The sequence below is a fragment of the Hyaena hyaena genome, unplaced genomic scaffold (assembly GCF_003009895.1).
Source record: "Hyaena hyaena isolate Hyena2069 unplaced genomic scaffold, ASM300989v1 scaffold_515, whole genome shotgun sequence".
NCBI lineage: Eukaryota > Metazoa > Chordata > Mammalia > Carnivora > Hyaenidae > Hyaena > Hyaena hyaena.
Genome location: NW_024081147.1, coordinates 841,210 through 858,125, shown reverse-complemented (window position 1 = coordinate 858,125; position 16,916 = coordinate 841,210). Strand labels below are relative to the sequence as shown.

General features: G+C 36.7%; 1 protein-coding gene across 5 annotated transcripts in view; it reads left to right on the top strand.

Moving 5' to 3' along the window:
* The window catches only part of PTPRM (protein tyrosine phosphatase receptor type M), a 782,304-nt gene that overhangs the window by 321,089 nt on the left and 444,299 nt on the right, over window positions 1-16,916 (top strand). For all 5 annotated transcript variants that reach the window (XM_039255239.1, XM_039255236.1, XM_039255237.1 and 2 more), the window contains exon 4: window positions 997-1,075. In XM_039255239.1, the coding sequence (XP_039111170.1) occupies window positions 997-1,075 (79 nt within the window). The remainder of the gene's footprint in view (window positions 1-996; window positions 1,076-16,916) is intronic.

Sequence of the window (16,916 nt, the reverse complement as noted above, 5' to 3'; positions counted from 1 at the left end):
AGGCAGGTTCTGTGCTGTCAGTGCAGAGCCTGACAAGGTGCTCGATCCCACAGATTGTGAGATCGTGACCTGAGCCGAAATAGATGCTTAAGTGACGGATCCACCCAGGTCCCCAAGCCTTTTCATATTATTAATATAGTGTCTTCCTTGGAATTTCTTCTCTGTGAGTGGAGCCTCTGTAACCCAGTCACAACTGATATTTATAGCTATAGGTCCCAGTGCTCCTCTTCAGGGCTCTGGTCATGTCCAGCTCAGGGCCTTTGCACATGCCTTGCAAGAGGCCTTACTCTCTTTCTTAATTCATATTCAGCTATTAGCTGAAATGCTACTTCCTTATGAGAGGTCCTCTTGGTACATGTTACTCTAATACCCTATACTTTTTTTTTTTTCACAGCACTTATGGTATTTTTTTCATTTTAGATATATAAAACCTAGGGCCCCACATGGTTCAGTATAGCCGTAGAATCCCCACAAAAGAGTTGACCAGAAAATATGTTATCTTAAAGCAATTTAAATCTTAACATTGTCTCTGGTAAAGGATTTTAAGCTTGTGTCTTCAAAACATCCGGGTCTTAACCGTGGTATTACCACCCTTACCAGGTGAATCCTTGAGGAAGGATGCCGTCTATCCCATCCCTTTTCATTAACCTTCCTGAAAACTGAGTTTGAGTCTTATTTTCTTTGTCATCTCAGAACCTGGGATGTTGACTGGCAGATATTAGGCACTCCACTGATGTTTGTTGGAAGCATGGATGGATGGATGGATGGACGGACGGATGAATGAACAAAAGAAAGAGAGAAAGAGGGAAGGAAGGAACGAAAAGAAAGAGAGAGAGAGAGAGAGAGAGAAAGAAAGAAAGAGAAAGAAAAAGAAAGAAAGAAAGAGAGAGAGAGAAAGAAAGAAAGAAAAATGTTTTATATGTCAGGGACATTTGGTTAAACTGGAAGTGGTAAAACTCTGTAGATGTATAATATAAATCTTTCTTAATTTTCCAGGTGATTTTTGAAGTGATAACTTCTGGACATCAAGGCTACCTCGCTATTGATGAAGTGAAGGTGTTAGGACATCCATGTAGTAAGTTGCCTCAACTCTTACACATTTGGGTCCAATGTTGGGGGCATATTTATGTTCCAGATTAAGAGAAGACACTAAAATGTGAAGAGAAGTTCTACCTAACAAGTTCCCCGACACGGCTTGTAGGCAGTGCTTTGCCAGCCCAGAAGTCTAGAAACATCCATTTTGTGTGGCATTCATTATGCGTATCTAAGAGCTCCTCAAATGAAGATCAGGAATGGGCACTAATGGGCCACTTTGGTAGACTCAGACATCCTTGCAAAGATAACAGTAGCACAAGGTTAAACATTGAGAATCTATGCATTTTGTTTCTAAGTCTAGGGTATTGCTGGTATACTTTCAAACAACACAGCTCCAAAGAGGCCTGGGACCTGTCAACTGCAAGAAATCTACCTAAACCATTTGGGGACCCTAGAAATGTTCTGATCCTCATCTTTTAAAAATTAATACTTTAAAAAAGTCCCATGGGTGATAAACACACTCTTTCCCTTTTACTGCTCAGTACGAACAGCTATTAACATGCTGTCATATTTATATCTGAAGTATTGTCCTTAAATCACTAAAATACTGCACATAGCCAGTCCCGTTTCTCCCGTCTCTCCTGGGGCCACCACAGGGACAGGCGTGCTGCTGCCCCCTCCATCTCTAAGGTTCATATTCCACGAGCAGCAGAAACAGATGTAGCTGATTTAAGCAGAAAGGCTTAAAGGGAATTGGTGGCAAATAGAATCCCAGGGAACATCAGTGATCTCGGCTCCAGTAATGGGTAGGAACTAAAAGGAAGGCTCTGTAGCCAGAACCATGGTGACACTTTTGCCTTAGGGGCCATCATTGGGGGTAAGGGTGCTGCAACCTGCTCTCTGGCCACCTGACCCTTGCCACCTGCCTCAACATTTGTCACTGTCTCTATGCCTTTCTCCCCTAGCCTTAGACTCAAAACCCCAAATGGGATTGTCAAGGTTGGCAAGCTGGATGGTGTGCTCATTCCCTTGCTGGCAATCGGGGTCATCTAGGAAAGCACATTGTGGCTTTTTCACCTTCTATACTGGGGGTCAGGCCAAGACGCTTACTGAGAAACTTACAATGGGGCTATTTCCACACCCCCAGAATAGTACTTTCAGAGCTGAGCCTCCAAAATGCTGCATACGTATGTGTGTGTATCCGTGTGGGTGTGCTTTTTCCCATAATCACTGTGTAGTTCGTATGTTTGCCCTTTTGTACATCCTAATGAATGGTATCCAACCATATAAATTTTTCTGTATTTTTCCCCACTTAGCATTTTGTTCTTTAGGTCATTCCATGATATTCTGTCATATGAATATATGACACTCAATTTCTCTGTTCTTTCACGAACATTTAGCTTTTTTTCTCCCAGTTTTTCTTTCTGACGAACATGGCTGCCGTGAAGAGCCACGTGTGTGTCTCTGGGTGCAATGTATAAGAACCTCGGTAGGGTACATTCTTAGCAGCAGAATTCCTGGGATGTAGAATAGAAATACTTTTAGTTTTACTCGATGCTGCCAAATTGCTATGAATGGTGTCTGAGCCAGTTTATATTCCCACCAGCAATGCATGGGAGTTTTATTTTCCCTCTGTCCTTGCCCACAATTGATATTGTCAGACTTTAAATCTTTGGCTAGGTGAGGGATGACAGCCTACTTTATTTTTAGGGTCTCCCCAGCAGTAAAGAGAGACTGGCCGATTCATACATTCCTGGATTTCTGCTGACGGTCCCTACCCAAATTCATGAGAAGATGGTTATATCTACAGTGACATTAAGGATATAAACACTTGGCAGGAGTGTCTCTGCTTTTATTGCCTGGATTGAAGAGATCATGAGATCATTCCCTATAGTAGTTACCGAGAGCCCTTCATGGTTGTTATCCGATGAGGGTATTGTAACACAGTGATCTGATTTTATCCAGAGGGACTTTGCTCTCTCTGAGATCCTTATCTTGGTGCTCAGAGCATGCCACGACACCAGAGTTCAGACACCTCAGTCACGTCGTTCCTTACTGAGGCAGACATTACTTTTGTGACACATTGCATTTACCTTTCTTCCGTCAGCAAGGCTGGTGAGTTCAAGAAGAATTTCTCCCTTTTTTCTGAAAAGGCAGGAAAATGAATGATGCTGTACCTAATTGGAACAGCAGGGAAAATTTAGGAAGTAGAATATAATTACCTGAGTTGGAACATGGCCAGATCCATGAAATAATAGCCTTGGGCTTGGAAAAATGACATGGGATCTTCTAATGTGCATAACTGATCCCGTCTCAGATTCACCTCTTACCAGGAGGTTAAAGAAAATAGATACAGTAATGCCCCATGCCTACTATGTGCTGAGCATTACCTGTCTCTCAGGGTAAACTTCACCCCAAGGCAGATGTTATTGCTACCATGCTGCAGGTGCACTGGATGAGGCCAAGTTTGCAAGGGTCCGTCTTGTTCTGTATCTGGAGTTTGTTCTACCTCTGGCCATTGGCCAACAAAAAGCTCCTGAAGTGTGGCTCCTTCCATTCTGCAGGAACTGAATCATTGTCTTCAGTAAAATAGAAAGGCTCAATGCTTGTCCTTCTATCGGAACCTTCCCGAAACATGTTTCCTTCAGTTTTGTTCATTCCTTCCAAGCCCAGGTGCCTATAGTTGTAGAAATGGTGTTTATGGTCTCACCTTTGGAGAATACTGGCGCTAATACCTAATTGGCTTTGCAAACTGCTCTTAAGAGACACAGAATTGCAAAACGGGCTCTGTACCAAAGTGATGTATGGTACGGCAGCATTTTGAACTGTAAGCTTTAAATGGTTTTGATGAGGCCCTTCTGTAGTTATTTTTTCCTGAATCTCTAGGTTTATGGGGAAAACATGCAAATAAAGATTTTAAAGAAGGCAATAGTTGGGTCTTAAAATGTAAAGCTTTGCAGGTAATATTTTAAGGGCTTTCCTATCAAGATTTCTAAATAACAATCAATTTTTTTGATATTGCGGTGGTCATTAGATTTAAATCACAAAGGAGCATAAATATTTCATATCCAAAATTAAGCTTTCCAAAAAGATGCAAAACTGCTGAACTTTATTTATAGATTTCACTCTGAAGGCTCCTGTTTGGATTCATATAGGTTTATGAGTAGGCATTTCAACAGTTTTTAAAAGTACTTGTTCTGTTAAGAGTATACAGTCGCTCATAAAATTGATTTTAATGTAGTGACAATAAAATGCAGGCTCAGCATGAAATGTGGATATGGCTGTGCAGAATCAGCAGCTCAATGGCTTAAGACCACTTCTAATGAACACAGATAATTTTTGTATTTGGTATGCACACTAAAAATATATTTTGAATTTGGTGCAATCAAATCCTAGTAGGAGCACCTATCAGCTTCATAATGTTGTCTGCTTTTTTTAAGTAGGTTATAAGCAATGCAAGTCTGGGTATTTCTGTTATTATCTTGTAGTGCCAGTATATATTTTTATGCCTTTATGAGCCACGCTGCACTTTAACAGGTTTATTGAGATATAATTCACCTGTCGTACAATTTGCCCGCCTAAAGTGTACATTCAGTGTTTTTAGTAAATCCAGAGTTGTGTAACCGACACTACAATCCATTTTAGGATATTTCCATCACCCCAGAAAGAAACCCTGCTGTTAAGTCAGTCTCCATTTCCCTTGGCCTCCACCCTCAGCCCTAGGCAATTACTAATCTACTTTCTGTCTCTAAAGATTTGCTTGCTTTCCCATTATTTCATTTAAGTGGAATCATACAATGCGTGGTCTTTTTTGTCTGGCTTCTTTCACTTAGCACAACATTTCATGGTTCGTCCATGTTATAGAGCGTTTCAATACTTCATTCTTTCTTAAAGCTGAGAAACTTTCAATTTTGGCATACCACAAGTTCTTTACCCATCCATCAACCGAGAGATGTTTGAGTTTCTATGTTTGGGCTATTGGGAATAATACAGTGACTAACATTTCTGTTACAGGCTTTTGTGTTTTCATTTCTTTGGGGTATATATTTAAGAGGAGGATTTCTGGGCCATGTAATAACTCTATGGCCAGCATTTTGGATACCAGTGAAATTGTTTCTCAAATTAGCTACCCCATCTTACATTCTGAGGAGCAGTGAATTCTTGCCAACATTTGTTATCTGTGTGTTGTTGGTTTTTGTACCCTAGTGACTTTGGGGTGATACTTCTTTATGGTTTTGATTCTTGAATGGAAAGTTTTGTTAACTGTCTTTTTGTGTGTTTCTTGGCCACTTCTATACTTTAGTAAAGAGTCTTTAGATTCTTTGCCATTTCTAACTGACTTATTTTTCTTTTTTCCTGTTTTATTGAGAAATAATGGATATGCATTACTGTAAAAGTTTAAGGTATCAGCATGGTGGTTTGGTTTATATATATATCATCAAATGATTACCATAATAAGTTTAGTTAACATCCATCATTTCATATAAATACAAAAGGAAGAAAGAGAATAAAAACAATATTTCTTCCTTATGATGAGAACTTTCAGGATCTACTCTCTTAACAACTTTGCTGTCTCACACAGCGTGTCGTCATGTTTTCTGTTACATCCCAAGTTCTTAACCTATAACAGGAAATCTGTACCTTCTGACCACCTTGTTCCATTTCCCCTCTCTGCATCCTCTACCCCTGGTGACTATGGCTCTCATCTCTTTCTCCATGAGTTTATTTTCTTGTTTGTTTTGTTTTAGATTCCATATGTAAGTGAAATCATATGGTATTTGTCTTTCTCTGTCTGACCTATTTCACTTAGCATAATGCCCTTGGGGTCCATCTGTGTTGTCGCAAATGATAGAATTTCCTTGTTTGTTTTTTTTTTTAATGGCTGAATAGTATTCTATTGTACATATATCCCACACCTTCAGTTGATAGATACTTAAGTTGTTTCCATGTCTTGGCTGTTGTAAATAAAGCTGCTGTGAACATGGGGGTGCAGCTACCTTTTCCAGTAGTGTTTTCAGTACCCCGGAATGGATAGAACTGAGATTGCTGGATCATGTGATAATTCTATTTTTAATTTTTTGAGGATCCTCCGTACTGTTTTCCACAATGGCTGCTCCAATCCACAGTGCCATCAGCAGTGCACAAGGGTTTCCTTTTCTCCACATCCTCGCCAGTACTTGTTATCTGTTATCTTTTTGATGACAGTCATTCTAACAGGCGTGAGATAATACCTCATTGTGGTTTTAGTTTGCATTTCCCTAATGGCTAGTGATGTTGAGCATCTGTTCATGTACCTGTTGATCTTTCATACGCCTTTTTTGGAGAAATGTCCATTCAGTCCTTTATCCATTTTTTAATTAGTTTTTTTTTTTTTGACTGTTAAGTTATATGAGTCATTTTATATATTTTGGACATTAAACCCTTATCAGATAGATGGTTTACACATATATTTCCCATTCCATCAGTTTGTTGTTTTGATAGTTTATTTTGCTGTGCAGAAGTTTTTAGTTTGATGTAGTCCCACTTGTTTATTTTTTATTCTTCTTCTTGTGCTTTGGGAGTCATCTTCAAAAAATTATGACTAAGACCCATGCCAAGGAGCTGTAGTCCTTTGTTTCCTTCCAGGAGTTTCATGGCTTCATCTCACATTTAAGTTGTTAATCCATTTCAAGTCAATTTTTGTGAGTGGTGTAAGGTATCGGTCCAATTTCATTCTTTTACACGTAAATATCCACTTCTCCCAGCTCCATTTGTTGAAAAGGCTGTCTTTTTTCCATTGGGTATGCTTGACTTCCTTTTTAAAAATCAGTTGACTGTGCATGCTGGGGTATTTTTCTGGGCTCTTGATTCTGTTCCATTGGTCTATTTGTCCATTTCTACGTCAGTATCCTGCTGTTTTGATGACTATAGTTTATAGTTTAGCTTGAAATCAGGAAACATGGTGCCTCTTGCTTTGTTCTTCTTTCTCAAAATTTCTTTGGATACTCAAGGTCTTTTGTGATTCCATAAAAGTTTTAGGAGTGTTTTTTCTATTTCTGTAAAAGATGCCATTGGAATTTCAGTAGAGATTGCATTGAATCCGTAGATGGCTGTTGGTAGTATTGGCATTTTGAAAATATTAATTCTTTGAATCTGTGCACGTGAACTACCTTTCCATTTATTTCTGTCTTTAAAATTTTTTTTTATCAATGTCTTGTAGTTTTCAGCATAGAGATCTTTCACCTCCTTAGCTAAATTTATTCCCAAGTTATTGATGCTATTGTAAATGAGATTGACTGCTTTCTATGAGATTGATTGCTTTCTTGTTCAAAAAATTCGTTGTCAGTATATAGAAATGCTACTCATTTTTATATGTTAATTTTGTAATCTGGGACTTTCCTGAATTCATTGATTAGATATAACAGTTTTCTGGTTGAAACTTAGGTTTTTTTCTGTATAAAATTACATCATCTGCAAATAGGGATATTTTTATTTCTTTCTTTCCAATTCTCATAACTTCTATTTCTTTTTCTTATCTGATTGCCTTAGCTAGGACTTCTAGAACTATGTTCAGTAGGAGTGGTAAAAGTGGCAACCTTATCTTGTTCTGATATTAGAGGAAAAGCTTCCAACATTTTACCATTCAGTGTGGTTTGTCATTTGTGACTTTTACTGTGCTGAGATATGTCCCTTCTCTGTATAGTTTGTTCATAGTTTTTATCATGAATAGATATTGAATTTTGTCCAGTGCTTTATCTGCATCTCGTGAGATGATTATATGATTCTTTCTCTTCCTTCTATTAATGTGATACAGTCATATTGATTGATATCCATATGTTGAAACATCCTTGCATCCCAGGAATAAATTCCACTTGATCATAATATGTGACCCTTGTAATGTGCTGCTGACTTGGTTTGCGAGTATTTTGTTGAGAATTTTTGCATCTATATTCATCAGGAATATTGGCTTAGTTTGTTTTTTGTTAGTAGCGTTATTTTCTAGTTTTTGTATCAGAATAATGCTGGACTTATAAAATGAGTTTGGGAGTATTTCTTCCTCTTCAATTTTGTGGAAGAGTTTGAGAAAGATTGATGCTAATTCTTTTTTAAATGTTTAGCAAAATTCACTGGTGAAGTCATCTGGTCCTTTTACTTTGTGGAAAGATTTTTTTATTTTTTATTTTTTTTGGTTACTGATTGATTTCCTTACTCATAATTGGTCTATTCAGATTTTCTGTTTCTTCCTGACTGTCTTGATAAGCTGTTTCTAAGAATTTTTCAGTTTCTTAAAGGTTGCTTAGTTTGTTAGCATATAGTCGTTCTTACTAACCTCCTAAGACTCTTTGAATTTCTGTTGTATCAGTTGTAATGTCTCCTCTTTGATTCATAATTTGTTGATTTGGGTCTTCCTTTTCTTCCACCTTGGTTAGTCTACCTAAGGGTTTGTCAGTTTTATCTTTTGAAAGAAACAGCTCTTAGTTTAGCTAATGTTTTCTGTTCTTTATTTTATTTACTTCTATTCTGATAGAATATTTTTTATTCTATCAGAATAGAATAAAATTCTAATAAAAAATATCTTTATTATTTCCTTTCTTCTGCTAACTTTGGGCTCACTTTGTTCTTTTCTAGTTCTTTAAGATATAGAGTTAATTTGTATATTTAGGATCTTTATTGCTTTTTTTTTTTTTAAAACACAATCTTTTTTTTTTTTAATTTTTTTTAATATTTATTTCTAGGAGAGAGAGAGAGACAGCGTGAGCAGGGGAGGGTCAGAGAGAGAGGGAGTCACAGACTGAAACAGGCTCCAGGCTCCGAGCTGGCAGTCAGCACAGAGCCCGACGCGGGGCTCGAACCCACGAACCGCGAGATCATGACCTAAGCGAAAGTCGGACGCTTAACCGACTAAGCCACCCAGGCGCCCCATGATCTTTATTGCTTCTTAATGTAGGTATTTATTGCTGTGAACTTTCCTCTTAGAGTAACTTTTGCTGCATCCCACAAGTTCTGGTATTTTGTGTTTCCATTTTTGTCTAAAGAAACCTTTTTTTTTTCTTTAATGTCTTCTTGGGTCCATTTGTTGTTCAGGAGAGAATAGTTTATTTTCTATGTGTATGAATTTTCCAGTTTTCCTCTTGTCATTGGTTTCTAACTTCATACTGTTGTGGTTAGCAAGATTCTTGACACCATTTCAGTCTTCTTAAATTTGCTAAGACTTGTTTTGTGGCCCAATAATGTAGGTCTCTCTTGGAAAATATTCCTTGTGTTTTGGAAGAATGTACAGTCTCCTATTGTTGGCTAGAGTTTTTATATGTGTTTGTTAGGTCCATTTGGTCTATAGTGTTGTTCAAGTCTACTATTGCGTACTTCGCTATTTATGTAAATTGTTGTATTTTCTTGAAGTATTATACCCGTTTGTCATTACATAATGACTTTCTTTGTTTCTTTTTACCGTTTTTAGTTTAAAGACTATTTTACTTAAGTATAGCCGTCTCTGCCTTTTTTTGTTTGTTTGTTTTTTTTGGTTGACATTTCTTTAAAATGTCTATTTCTATCCTCTCACTCTCAGCCGATAGGTGTCTTTAAGGCTAAAGTGCATCTCTTGTAGGCAGCACATTGTTGGATCTTGGATTTTTTTAATCCATCCATCCATTCTATGTCTTTTAATCCATTTACATTTAAAGCAACTATGGATAGGAATGGACTCACTATTTTCTTTTTGTTCATTTCTTTCTGGATGTAGATCCATTGTTCTTTACTTTTGATTCTGGTGTCTTTTTTGTGTGTTTTGATGTTTTTGGTTTGAATACACTTTGATTTCTTTATCTTGTTCTTTCATTAAACTACTAAAAATGTTTTCTATATAATTTCCATGAGGCTTACATAAAATATATTAAACTTTAAGCACTCTATTTTAACTGATAACAACTTAACTTTAATGGAATTTGGAAACTTTACACTTTTACTTCTGCCCCTCACATTTTAGGTTATTGTTACAATTTATGTATTTTTTATATCATGTAGCTAATAACAGATCATTCTATCTATACTTATTTTTACTACGTTCAATTTTTTAATGTTTTAAAAATTTTATTTCTGAGAGAAAGAGAGAAACAGCGCGAGAAGGGGAGGGTCAGAGAGAGAGGAAGACACAGAATCTGAAGCAGGCTGCAGGCTCTGAGCTAGCTATCAGCCCAGAGCCCGACACGGGCTCAAACCCACGAACCATAAGACCATGACCTGAGCCAAAGTCGGCCACCCAACTGACTGAGCCACCCAGGCGCCCCCTATGTTCATTTTTTAAATAACTTTTAGAGTTGTAAATGAATTATGTACTACTATCACCATTTGCAAAATCTAACTATGACTATTAATTTACCATTATCAGTGACATTTACTCTACCTTTTTATGTTTTTGTGATGTTAATTAGCCTTCTTTTACTTCCATTCAAAGAACACCCTTTGACATTTCCTTTCTTTTTTTTTTTTTTAAATTAAGGGTAGTTGACATACAATGTTGTGTTAGTTTCAGGTGTACAACACAGTGATTTGATAATTCTGTACATTATATAGTGCTCACAAGAAAGCAGTGTTACCATCTGTAACCTTACAAAATTATCTTAAAATATTATTGACGATATTCTGTACGCTGTACTTTTCATTCTTAAGACTTTAGCTTTTTCATTCCTGTGACTTTATTTTATAACTGGAAGTTTGTACCTCTTGATCTATTTCACCCATCCACCCACTCCCATTTAGCAACTTCTTTTCTGTATTTATGAGTCTCTTTCTATTTTGTTTATTTATTTTTTATTCCAAATATATGTGAAATCATATGGAATTTGTTTTTTTGTCTGACTTATTTCACTTAGCATAACACTCTATGTATCAATGCATGTTGTCACAGATGGCAATTTTTCGTTGTTTTTATGGTTGAGTCCATTATGGAACATTCTGGTCCATTATGGAATAGAACATTTTCTTTATCCTTTCATCTACTGATAGACCCTTCTTTTGCTTCCATATCGTGGGTATTGTAAATAATGGTACAGTAAACACAAGGGTGTCTATATCTTTTCGGATTTATGTTTTTTCTTTAGGTCGATACCCAACAGTGACATTACTGGATTTTATGGTATTTCTGTTTTTATAACTTTTGAGGAAATTCCATATACTGCTTCCCATAATGGTTCCACCAATTAACATTCCCAACAGTAGTGCACAGTGGTTTCCTTTCCTTCACATCCTTGCCAGCCCTTGTTCTTTCTTGTCTTGTTGGTACTAGCCATTCTGACTGATGTGAGATAGTATCTCACTGTGGTTTTCTTTTGTGTTCCCCTGATGATCAGTTATGTTAAGCATCTTTTCATGTGTATGTCTTCTATGGAAAATGTCTACTCAGGTCCTCTGCCTATTTTTAAATCAGATTATTAGGTTTCTTTTGGTGTTGCTTGGTATGAGTTCTTTATATATATTGAATACAATCCCTTATTGGATATAATATTTTTAAATATCTTCTTTCATTTAGTAGGTTAAATTTTAGTTCTGTTGATGGTTTCCTTTGCTGTACAAAAGGTTTTTAGTTTGACGTGGTCCATTTAACATTACTTGTGAGGCAGTTCTGGTGGTAATGAACTCTCTCAGCTTTGTATTGTTCAGAAAGCCTTTATCCCTCCTTCATTTCTGAAGGACATCTTCACCAGGTGTAGTTCTTGATTGGCAGTTCTTTTCTTTCAACATTTGAGTGTGTCACCCATGCTCTTTTGGCCTCAAAAGTTCATATTGAAAAATTCTCCACTACTCTTATGGGGGTTTCCTTGTATGTAACTTCTCACTTTTCTCTTGCTGTTCTTAATTTTTTAAATTGTTTTTGAATTTTTACAGTAAGTTTTAATGTGTCTTGGTATAACCCTATTTGAGTTCAACCTATTTGGTATGTGTTAGACTTCATGGATCTGGATGTTCATTTCTTATCCCAGGTTTGGGAAGCTTACAGCCATTACTGCTTTAAATACACTTTCTGCCACTTTCTCTTTTCTTTCCATTCTGAAATTTCCATTATATGAATATTGTTTCTTTTCATTGTGCCCTATAATCCCTGTATGCCTTCTTCACTCTTTTCCCCCCCTCTCATTGTGTAATTTCAGTGTCCTATTTCTCTAGGTCACTTGTTTCTAATGTATGGTAGAGTCTACTTCATAAGGAAACTCCTGTCCTTTGGTGTAGGAAGGGTACCTATCACAGGAGGATTTTATGGCCTATTTCAGGGGCAAAGGGTGTGGTAAGATCATAGTGATCTTTTTACTACTGCCATTTTCATATACTTTTCACATTAAAATATCAATAGGCTATTTCATCAACTCCATCATCTATCAGATTATCATGTGGTTTTGTCTTTTATTCTACTGATAGGGTGCCTTATATTGATTTTTGGATATTAGATCAACCTAGCATTCCTAGGATAAATCCCACTTGGTTATAGTGTAAGGTCTTTTAGATATGTTGTCATATAACACATTAAATACAAAGTGATTTGCATATATGATGCCTTGAAATCTAAAAGCTAAAAATTACACAGAACCATGCTCCATTATTTTTCTGCCAATTCAGAAACATAATAATGTAATGAAAAACGTTGAAAACAAAAAACCACATGCCATGTATTGCAAAAAGTGAATATAAAGAACTTAGGACTGTGCTTGGCACATTCTAAGAGCCTAATGAAAGTTAGCTGTTATGATTATTATTTTTAGTCACTTCATCCTGATGGGCCCACTAGAATATGTTAGCTGAAGATTAAATGCTAAAATGATTGATTTCTTACTATTTATCAATGTACATCTTAAAATTAAAACAAGAAAAATGTTTGCAGAATGTATGTTTTTCAGCGTGGGTAGTACCAGTCTGTTCTTTAGGCGGAAGTCAGCATTAGCTTCCTTGCTTTATGACAACTACATAGATAGAGAAAGGAGCTGACTACTGGGTCTGACAGTTTGGGAACGCCTCCAGTTCATTTCAGCCTTTGTCATGACATTAAAATGCAAATGAAAATAAAAAAGAGTTAGGATCCAGTCCTCTTTTGCCCCACTTCAGTTTGCACTTTGATCTCGCAAATTACCCTTCTTTGATTTTGTTGTTAGCCTTTTGGTACAGACTTTAAAGGATCAATAATATGAAGCAGCTCCAAAAAGATTTGCATCTTGGTCAATAATTTCTGGCTTTGAGATCAAAGGCTGATTTGAGGTCAGTTAATACATGAAAAACCTCTATTCTTTTAAAAACTGTGTTCCTAATAAGAATCAACAGAATATGGCGGAGATGAGAAAATAGGCGAGTTGTAGTAAAATCCTGTTTGATATTCATGGAAGATACTTAGTTTTTAGAACTCCTGCAGATTTTAGAAGAAAGCTGGCATAGCATTTTGAAAGGGTATCCAGGAGACGAATGGGCCTATAAATTTGGAGAGAGAGAGAGAGAGAATTTTTCTTTTTGAATATGAGATAGATTGAAATTTTCTACTCTAACGGTGCTATACCTGGGTTACAATTAAGATAGTTTGGCAGGATTTAGAGCAAACAGCTCACCATGGTATCAAAACTTTCATGGCTGTAGAGACATTTTTCCTTGGGATCTTTTCTAGTTTCCGGTGATAGATTACTTATTTTACACAGTAATGAACATTTTTGAGGGTACCAAGCACTCAGAATACCTTCCTGGCATCATCTTGTTTAATCTTTTCCCCACCCCTATGTAAAAGATACTTTTTAACAATAAAATCCCTGTTTTACAAAAAACAAAACAAAACCGAAACCAAATACACACACACACACACACACACACACATACATGCATGCACGCACACACATGCACACATCCATTAAGGCTTGGACTGAGGAACTTAGGCTTCTGTTCACAGGTAATAAGAGGCTAAAATATTGATGCTTGAATGCTTGAACACACATGGTAGAAATCCAAATCTCAGTGTCAGCCTTCCCAATCAAAAACAGTTCTAGAATTCATATCACTGGACAGGGAGAATCCAGGCATGTTAAAACTTTGGAAATATTCTATAGGCCTTTAACATTTATTGAAAAAAACTTTCAAATGCCATTCTTAGAAATTTTGACTTTCATGTTCTTGGAAGATCTGATCTGGAAAATAAAATTCCACAGTTCCTTTGTCTTGTTCACACTGTTGGATGAGTTACTCACTTCCATTTAGGTCAATTAATTATCTTTAATCTGAAAAAGATAAGTTGCTTATAAATATGTTCATGCTTAATGAGTTTGCATGTGTTCATCTGGTTTCCATTTGAGTTGTGGCTTTTATTATCTTAGCCAGATTATCTTTTCTGGCAGTCTTTTTCTCAACCAAGCAATAGTTTTTCCCAAACCAAAGATAGTCAACCCATTCCAGAGAAGGGCCCTCCCAAAATACAGCGTGAACAGAGGTATAAATTCCCTGGACTTTTAACCTTACTGGGTGAGCAATATGTACTGGCAGTCTTTCAGAAAGCTGTATTGAAGATCAAAACAGTTCTAAAGGAAAAGTGATAACTTTCATTCTGTCCAACAAATCTCTAAGAACGGGGGCAAAGAAAGATGTGATCATATCTTTGGCCCCCAAATTAAAAATGTCAGTTATATCCCAAAAATGTAACTAATATCCTAACAAACAACCCAGTGGAGGCAGGAAGTATTAGCAGATTGTATTGATAAATGAGTTTTTCTATGTCTGTCTTTTTGGTTCAGTTAACCAGTGCTGGAAACGGCCCTTAGGAAAGTAGTCTTCCAAGTGTGGATTTCCAGTGGATGAACAGATCAATGGCAGAACTAGTGACAATTCTGATAGATTATTTCTATGAAGTTAACTGATGGAGCAGAGTACATATATTTCACAAGTTTCTCAAGACAGATTACAGAAACTAACACTTAGTATTTTTGAGGGGGTGGTGAAAAGAGCATTTTTGTATACCCTGCTGGTAGAGATGCAAATTGTTATATACTTCAAGGAAAGTGGTTCGGCAATTTGTGTCAAAAGCCTTTTTAAAATGCATTTCTTTTGTCTTATTGAATTCAATCTCTAAAAATTTATCCTAAGGGAGAAACAGAAAGTCTATATGATGATTTAATTATGACAGCTTTTATCTTGGCATTATGTATAAGAAAGCAAAATGTTCACCAGTAGAGGATGATCCAGTAACCTTTTGTCTGCCTGGACCGTGTGTATCAGGACTTCTCAACCTTGACCGTATTGACATTTTGCACCAGGCAGTTCTTTTTTGTGCATTGCAGGATGTTTAACACCATCGGTGGCCTCTTTTCACTAGATACCGGTAGTACCCCTACCTTTTCCATTTCTGTTGTGACAACCAAAATGTCTCCAGACATTATCAGGTGTTCCCTGGGTAGGGTGGCGGGGAGGGGGGTGGTATTGTCCCAGTTGAAACCCACTGATATATATCAGGCAAAATTTCAAATAGTTTTAGATGAATATTTAACAAGGGAAAATGCTGATGACATTTTATTAACTTTTTAAGTGTGTTATTACTTCAACAAGGGAGAAAGATACCAACAGACCGTATTTGACAGTGTTCAGTTTTCTTAATGGCAACGGATTGTTCTGATAGTGCAGTGCAAAGCCAGAACTCTCACCAGAGACCTCAGAGCAACCCATGAATAACAGCTGCTCATAATATGCCCCCCAGAATTCTATCAGGTGCTAGAAGCTTCCTTTTTGGTTCCAATCAAATTTTTTTTTTTTTACTTTCACTTCACCCCCTCTCTGCCCCTCCCCCATTTTCATCTGTTCTCATGATTTGGCTTTTAATCTATCTTCTCCCCTGGTGCAATAAATAATCTTTATGAACCTTCCTGAATTCATTCTGAGCCTGAGTCAATCAAAGCTCAGTTTCCAGCCTTCCTCAGGTTGTCCAGACTTTAGGTCAACATGCTATGTGTCACCTCAACAGGTTACAGGACACATTCCATTAAGAAACCAAAGAAAACAACAAGAAAAACAGTGTGCAGAAATGCATATGCATATTTAAAAAGTTGCTTCTCAGACATAAATTGATATATGATTAAGAAATTAAATACTTCTCTATTTTTAATATTTATTATTGAAAATGTTTCCTGAAAGTGAAAAATAAGTTATTTAAATCAAAAATCCTAGGAAGAAAGGATTAAATCGGTCACCAATATTTTGGACATTTAAAAAAATATATTAGCCATATTAGGAGGTAGAATATGTAAATTGAATTGGTCAGATTAGTTGTTTTTGGAGGCCATTCAGATTTGGGGGAGAATGAGTTATATTATTAGACAGTTTGGAAACATGCTACATATTTAAAAAAGGAAAATGAAAACTGTGCGGATATCTCACCCTTGCTGTTCCAAAATAACTCTCCTGCCATGCTAAATAAGGAATAACATTAAAAATTTCAAGATTTGAAATTCATTTTCTGTAAATTATTTTAGTTCATGGGAAGCCTACTCTTCATGTTCAAACTAAATGTATTTTACCTTTCCCCTTGTGCCACTCAAAAAGTATAGAAACCTTTGAAGGGCTGAAAATCTGTAATGATTAGAGCAGGAAGGGAGATGTTACTGTATGAAAGAGTCTTCCTTGCATTTCTACATCTGTAAGAGGAGAAGTGGGTGCTGGGCTCTCTTGGTCCCACACCCCTTGATTGGCCCTTCTGGTTGAGAAATTTAAGAGAACTCACCTGTAGCACATAAGAAAAACAAGAAGGATTTTGAGAAGTTTGGGGGCATTGGGGAGTGAAGAGGGAGGAAAAGGAGAGAGGAGAAGGGGTCATAGGTAGGGTGATGCAAGGATATATGAGGGGTGATAATCAAAATACTTTGCAATCCTTCAGGACAGGCTTGGAACTGCTCCTAGGA